This window comes from Topomyia yanbarensis, chromosome 1 (assembly GCF_030247195.1).
Source record: "Topomyia yanbarensis strain Yona2022 chromosome 1, ASM3024719v1, whole genome shotgun sequence".
Taxonomy (NCBI): Eukaryota; Metazoa; Arthropoda; class Insecta; order Diptera; family Culicidae; genus Topomyia; species Topomyia yanbarensis.
In genome coordinates, this window is record NC_080670.1 from 80,979,136 (window position 1) to 80,987,056 (window position 7,921).

Here is a 7,921-nt window from a genome sequence, read left to right on the forward strand (position 1 = left end):
GTATTCAACACATGTTCACGTTCATTTTCACCGAGAGTCTAAATAGTGCTTGAAATATGGAAGGTATTTAACACATGTTCACGTTCATTTTCACCGAGAGTCTAAATAGTGAACAGAGATGACATTTATATTCACCACTCTGTATCAATTCCGCCCATCGTCGCGTGTACACTTCCGGTGAACAAATGAATTATCCACTGCGAACATATTTCACCGTGGAATATTTAAAATAATTGGGGAATATGAATATTATTGCATTGATTCAATTATATCGAATAATTGTGCATGGATTCGCTAAGTATATTAATGTACTATCGTTTAGTTCCAGTTTCATCAATTTCTATGCACTAATATGTGAGATATTGGAAAAAACAATTTGGTGCGCATCGAGTTCACGTTCATTTTCACCGAGGGTGTAAATAGGTCTATAGACTTAGATTTTTTTTTATTCGACCACAGTATGAGAAACTTGATTTGGTTCACTTTTAAATGCGAATATCTTGTATTAACAAGCTCGCTAAGCTTTCATTTTTATTTGACGTCATTAGACAATGTTCCGTAAAATTTGGCATTTGGATTTTTCTTGCCCACGAGTCGTTGAAGAAAGCAATTTTATTTGTTGCGATCAATTTAACTTGTTTTGTTTTTTTGCTGAATTACAACATTAGCCACGAAATATTTTGATGATCTCTGGTAATTGTGTTGCAGATGTCCTTGAAATTATATACATCGCTTCATAGGTCCGCTCCACCTCGCCGGAATCGAGTTAGCCGATGGTCCAGCCTGCGTCACACTCGGCTGTCGCTGCACCAATGGTAGCTTCCAACCAGGCACTTGAATTAATTGCTCAAATCGCAGCTATTGCTAGTAGTGTAGCGATCGGCTCCGTCGGTAATACCGTTGGACATACCCTCAACGGATTGTTCAGCGGTTCCGATTCACAAGAGGCAGCCTCGCTAGGACAGGCTATCCCGGTATCGAGCGAGGCAAACACTCCGGCAGGACCATGCTCGTGGGAGATCAAGCAGTTATTATCTTGTACCCAAGGCCAGGCCGAGTGTGATTCGTAACAATTACCAAATTTAGAAGTCCATAAACATTGTGTTCACGTGATACTTTTTTTTGAATAAAAATAGTATAAATGTTGGCAAAATCCTGCAGCACTAGGATCAAAGATAGAGCTGTAACACCAACTCACTGTGCTTCGGTGTTTTTTTTTGCACACGAACCATCAGGTCTATGTTTTTATTTAGTAAATGTTTTAATAAATATTAGTTCGATATGTGATTAGGAGTATGACTTATTTTTATTTTGATGGCGTGGTGAAGGAGTGGTTGAAGTGCGAGTCGTATCTTCAAAATCGATCGCTTGAAAGTAGTATAATTGATTATAAAATGCGACAACATAAACTCATAACCTTTCTAATGATTATTTAGCCATAGGTAACGAGAAAATAGGTATGTTTATTCATGTACAACAAAAATTACTCAGCAATAATTTAATTTATTATTAATTGTTACGCGTGATTTTGTCTCCAGTGATTGGCCAAAATTGGTCGCTTTTAGAATCTGGTGCTCTACGCATAACTGTCCCATGTTAATAGCAAATCCCATAACAAATGGGATAGTATAGCGACCATACAGCTGCAACATCGAATTTAGCATTGACATCAATATAACTAGGTTGGTTGCAAGCCGAAAGAACAATACTAGCTGGGCTGCTCGCTGTTTGTGCTACTTTTTTTTGTAAAAATTTATTGTCCAGTCTCTTATTATTACTTATTTAGTTACATTGTAAATAAAATTTATATCCATCTACAGTTTTTTGGTTCGTTGGTGTACTGGTCATGTAAAATAACATCTGGGAGCATTCCTTCAGTATCAGCTGGCGTGTCCGTCTGGATTGGTGTTGGAGAACTGGGTAGATCCAATCCTCAGGTTGTAGTTGTATTAACCGTCGATCAATCGCTACGAAGACGTTCCGTTGGTATACCCAGATAGTTTTATTTTCGCTACATTGAAGAAGGTGATGCTCGATTCTATCTGTTTGATCAGGACAAATACTGCAGTCGGCGTCGGCTCGTCTATTCATTTTGTAGAGTAGCTCGTTGGTAATTATCTTGCGATGAACAACTGAATACCACGCAGATCGTTGATCCGATTTTAGCATCTTGGAGTGGATGTGTCTAAATACTTTCTTCCAGTCGCGTAGTGGATTCTCCCTCACTATTTTCGGTTCCTTCAGTTGTTTTAGGAAGCTGCAGTATATTATACTGGAGCTAGGCGTTCTTGCGATTTCATCAGTTAGAAAAGCAGATTCTTTCACCACTGTTCGAATGTGTTCGTATTTCCGGGGTATGGCCAGTAGATTTGGGGGATTGGCGTTGTGTTCTAAACTCCAAAGAAAAGGGAGATCTGAAGCGATTTGTATCATTCGATTTGTCAGCAGAGCCTTGGTTTTGATCGGTAGTGAATGTAGATTTAACCCTCCTCTGTCTTTAAGAAGTATCAGCGTTTCGAAAGCTATCCTGGTCCATCTTTTCCCATACCATAGAAATGATCCAATTCTCGAGATAAACTTTCCACTATGCTTGTTTGGAAGTGGAATCACAGATGCTGTGTACCATAGCTTCGATGTTATGTAAGTATTTATCAAAATGACTTTTTGTACGAAATTCAGATTTCGGACGTTGTTCATCCACATACACGTTTGGAATCCTCGTAAAACCGCAGCCCAATTGCGGTCAACTGTGTCGGAGAAGTCTTCAGCAAAATGTATTCCGCGGATTTTCACTGTGTTTTGTATCTGCAACCACTCATTTTGTGGTGTCAAGTTTATCAGACCGATCCTTATGGCTTTAGTTTTCTGGGTGTTTATTCTTGCCCCAGAAACAAATCCGAATGCTTCAAAGGTGTTTAGAACAGCTCGCACCTGATAGTCACTGCCGAGAAACATAGAAATATCATCAGCGTAGGCGTTCAGAACAGCATGTGGAAATTCTCTGTGCAGTTTATCAAGCAACAAAACAAAAGCATTGATAGTGGATCCCCTTGTCGTACCGATCTCTCTATTTTTATTTCATTTCCCAGTTTGCCATTGATAAGCGCCCTTGAAAAACTGTTGTTTGTACAGTACATTAGAAGGTTAACCAGATCAGGATTGAAATTCATTTTTGCCATGGTGCTTGCCAGGAAGTTGTACTCTACCCTATCAAAAGCATGGTTGAAATCAAAAGCAACCAGCAGTGCATTCCCACGTCTCGATTTCAGTTCACAACAGCGGTCAAGTATCCGAGCAGTGGCTTCAAATATGTTACGCTTCCCATTGGAGCATTTTTGATGTTTTGATAGCACCAATGAGAGCAAGGGATTAATTCTGTTTTTAATTATTCTAGCGAATATTTTGTAGTCCACATTCAGGATTGAAATCTGTCTGAAAGCTTTGACGCTGTTATCGCCCTTCTTTTTCCTAACAAGCACTAGTACTCCATCAAAGAATTCTTTAGGAGCATTAGAGGACATTGCTTCGTTGATGACAAAAGTAAACTCTCTTTCAATCACTTGTCATGTCTTTAGGTAGAACTCTTTTGGCAAGCCATCGTTGCCGGGTGATTTCCGTGAGCTGCTCGATTTGATTGCTTGTAGAATTTCGCCTGAAGAAATTTTATCCATTACTCGCTGATTGTCCTCATTTTCACTCGGGATGCGCTCTGTTGGGTTGAAGTCGTCGTTCTCGACCGGGTGCGTGGAAGAGTATAAGCTAACAAAGTATTCTTGCACACTCTGGTGTATCGCATTTGGCTCTCGTATTGTATCATCTCCATTCTGCAGTATATTAATCGAGGTTTCGGTTCGTCGGCTCTTTTGGTTTGCTATGTGAAAAATTGATGTGTTTCCTCCTGCTATGTATATTTCGTTCCAGCACCGCGTGCGATGTGCATAGCTACGCTTTAAAGAGAGCATCCGTCCTTTAATGTGATTGATTGTTTCCAGTTGACGGGGATCGCCATAATACCGATCATATGCTGAGCGAAGTATGGCGTAGTACAATTCCATTGTATCATGGAATGAGCGCCTTTGAATGGACGATTTCCATTTTAGGAAGGAGATCAGTTTAGGTTTCACGAATTGAATCCACCAGTCTATCCAAGTACGATAATTTCGTCGATGCCTTGTCCAGTATCCCCATTTCACGTGCAGTTCCTCAATGACCGCTGGATCATCAACCAGGCTTGGATGCATACGCCATATTCCCCGACCAGGTGGATTTCCAAGTGTTGGAAGAACAGTGCGAATTATGTATGCTTTGTGGTCTGAAAAAGCCGTTGCAGCAAAATTTGCGGTTCGAATCCATTCTCGCATATTCCGTGTGACAAGAATCCTATCTATCCTAGAGGCAGAGTCCGATCTGATAAAGGAGAATTCAACATGTTGGATGTTTAAAAGCTCCCAGCTGTCGTCTACACCTGAGGCAGTCATGAATCGTTTTAGCATTGGACTATGCGACTATGTGTTTGAACCAGTAGCATCTTTTTGGTTTACTACCGAATTGAAATCACCACCAATGATGACAGTGTTCGTAGCATTATAGAAGTAGTATGGTAAAACTGTGTTGTAGAAATTTTCCCTTGCGTTGCGATTTTGAGTTCCCGATGCTGCGTACACATTAATGAAAGTTACGCCATTGATCCGTGCACTGATTAACCTTGAATCCATGCTTCTGTCTACATGGGTGAAGGTGAGAAAACTTCGTGCTGCAATCGTTGTTCCTCTTTTGTGCTCGTCTATATTGTACTCAATGATGAAGCCTGGTATGTTGAGATGTATCGTTGCCACTTCCTGCAGGAAAATGATATCAAGTTCAGCGGATCGGATGAATGAATTCAGGGCGTCGAGCTTTGTCCCAGTGACAAATGTTGATTGTAGCAATCTTGTAGCTCCTCATGTCAGCCATTTGATCGTTGAGAAGGCGGCTCGTTGACATGTTTGCGCCACCCAGCCCCGTGAAAACTGTTTGTTGCCTGAAGCTGCCACCAAATGCCAGTAGCGCTAGCTACATTTCAAATGTTCAAGGTCTGTTCACATGAACTGTAAAACACTGTATAAAAGTTGGAATCAAAACAAGTAATTAATAACAATATATCGTCGCTGTTGTGCTAACTTATGACAAGCGCCATTTTGCACATTTCAAGAAAAACGATTTTTTAAAGTTTGAGATTGAATATCATGAAACTTATAAATGGTAGTAACGATTCAGAGAAGACCATTGATGCTTCTACCTATTCTGTATTAATCTCTCAAATATTACGAAGATCGGTTGACTATGTTGCGAGTGTTCACTAAAAATATAAACAAAAGTCGCACTCACACGTGTCATAGGTGCTGAAAAAAATTGTATGACGTGTCATAATCGTGCATGAAAATTTTTCCATAGAGAAAAATCACCAATTATGAACTTTTATTCATATCTTTGGTTTCATTTGGTCTATAAACAATCGGTTGATTGCATTTTGAAAGAAATGAGTCAGGGAATCTAGAAAAATAGTTATTTTTGGTTACAGTGTTGCCAAATAGGCAATATTTTCAGTTTAAAGCTAAAACTGCGTTTTTCTCCCAATACATGTATTTTTCTTTTAAAAATTATTATGCCATTGTGGTTCTACGACATTTTTACAGATAAAAGCAACTAAAACTTCATTATAACTTGAGCCATTCCCAATATATAATGATTTTTAAAAAAACTCACAATTTCTGATCACTTTTCTCGCTATATTTCAGTAACAAAGCAAAATTTCAAAATTCTGGAAACGCCATCTTGTAGAGATTCGTTAGGCGAGTAATGTGGCATATCTAACTTAGTTTACCCCAAAATGGCGTTTGTCATAAGATAGCACAACAGCGACGATATGAGAATTCACGCTTTCTCTTGCATCGCTTCTTCTCCACAAAATCCGAACGCTTTTATAACCTGAGTACCAATTAAGCACATTTAACTGAAGTTTGTTTGCATTCGGAAAGTTTCAGGTCTAGTTAACAACATTGGCCCGTAGCAATGTGAACGTTGCTTAAAGCGCGTTCGCTGTCATTTTTGACAACTAGCCGAGCCAGAAAGCCAGCTTATGTTGGCTTCACTCATTTTTCAAAGAAACGTCAAAACATTCACCCTCTTGGCGCCACCAGCTGAGCGTTATCACCATAGCTGCGACACGAGAACCAGCGGAGCAGCTTGAGCAGGCGGCTGGGAAAGTTAAAAACTTGCTGAGGATGGCAGTATCATATGTTGCTTCGGCGGGACATATACTGTCCAGAATGCTTACCGAGGAAGCTGGAAACGCGGCTGGCATATTCGTTTTATGTAGAGTTTCCTGACAGCTGGCGGCCGTTTGCTGATACAATGTAAGGTTACCCCGGCAGGACGGGAGCTGATGGGTGCCGTTTCGGATACGCCGTGAGCTGGGAGAGGTAGAAGGAGGGAAGTGAAAGTCGATACTTGCACATCCGTCTTGTTGATGCGGTGTTGAGACGAAGAGCTAGTCAGAATTTGTCCGACGCCGGATATTTGATAATTGTTGAGTGTAACTGCAGTAACGAAACGCTGCAGTCTGCATTTTTTTTCGCCGACACGACGAATACTGTTCAAAAATGCTTACCGTGGAAACTGGGGACGCGGCTGATATTTTCGTTTTATGCAGGGTGCCATCACAGCCGGCGGAGGCTTGCGTACGTTTTCCCCGACTGGACAGATAGTCGCTGGGTGTCGTTTCGGTGGCGCGGTGAGTATGGAAAGATGGAAACAGGGAATCGAAGAATGCTGCTTTCACATCCAGTTTGTTGCTGCTGCAGACGGCGAAGCTAGTCGAATTTTGCCTGACGACGAGCGCTTGCGTCATCATTTTATTGTTACACAATCGAGATGGATAGTTGATGGGTGCAGTGAAGTAACACTGTATTTTGTATTTGTTTCTGTTTCGCCGACACGACGAATAGCAGCAGGGCTTAGCGGCAGTGGGGGAAGCTGGGAACGGTGGAAACTTGCTGAGGGTGGTAGTATCATTTGTTGCTTCGGCGGGACATATACTGCCCAAGATGCTTACCAGGACAGCCAAAATTTCTGCTTCCAGATTCAATTTGTTATTTCGGTGTTGAGACGCATAGCAGGTCGATTTTTCATCACAAACTGTGAATGTGTGCAGCTGCATTTCATTGTTGAACCGACGGGGCAGGTCAGAGGATTGCACTGTGATGACTTTTCTGCTGCGCAGGCAGAGTGAGGAGATGCAGGATACAACAACGTCGACAGTAGCTGATAATGATCGAAATTTGCGAGGCAGTTGACAACGGTTCATCGGTGGCGGGAGCAGGTAATAAATTTGTACTTTTTTCTTGTTGTTTTGATGAGTTCGGCGAGGACCGGGTACAGCAGCAGAGGCACAAGCGAGGAAGAAGTAGTTGGCACATTCATTTGTTTGTTGTTGCTGAGATGAGGCTGGTTCAGGGTAGTTTTTCTATTTACTGTTTGTTGCGCGAAGACGATCGTGTGTGATGTGGATCTAGCCGTGTGTCATTCCGGGACGGTCTTTTTTCGTTGTTTCTTCTTTCATTTTCGAGAGGCGATGCTGATCTTTTTGAACTCACTGTGCTGGTTTTGATTTTGTCTGCAGTCGGATCGTCGCTTTCGTCTGTGAAGCTGGCAAATGGACTCGTAACGTTCACGATTTGACAATCGTTTGCAGTTTGGGATGTACTGGTTGTTTCTGTTTGTTGCTGATTTCTGTTCTCAGGTGTGCTTTGGAATGGCTCGGCCACCATAGCGATATCACTTCCAGCCAACGAGATATTTGACCCGTGGTGAGATGTGCCCTTTTTTATGCCTGCAGAGCCAACAGTGTTTGGTTGACGAAAAGTCTGCTGCGAGAGTGACC

General features: G+C 41.5%; 1 protein-coding gene across 1 annotated transcript; it reads left to right on the forward strand.

The window, feature by feature from the left end:
* Positions 1 to 773: 773 nt before the first annotated feature.
* On the forward strand, positions 774 to 1,070 carry LOC131696297 (coiled-coil-helix-coiled-coil-helix domain-containing protein 2-like). Its single transcript, XM_058984844.1, has one exon. It carries the CDS (start codon positions 774 to 776, stop codon positions 1,068 to 1,070), a length of 297 nt encoding a protein of 98 aa, XP_058840827.1.
* The last annotated feature ends 6,851 nt before the right edge of the window (positions 1,071 to 7,921 follow it).

Bases quoted from the DNA above. Each gene is read 5' to 3' on its own strand.
- LOC131696297 (XM_058984844.1), top strand. From the start codon at position 774: ATGGTCCAGCCTGCGTCACACTCGGCTGTCGCTGCACCAATGGTAGCT.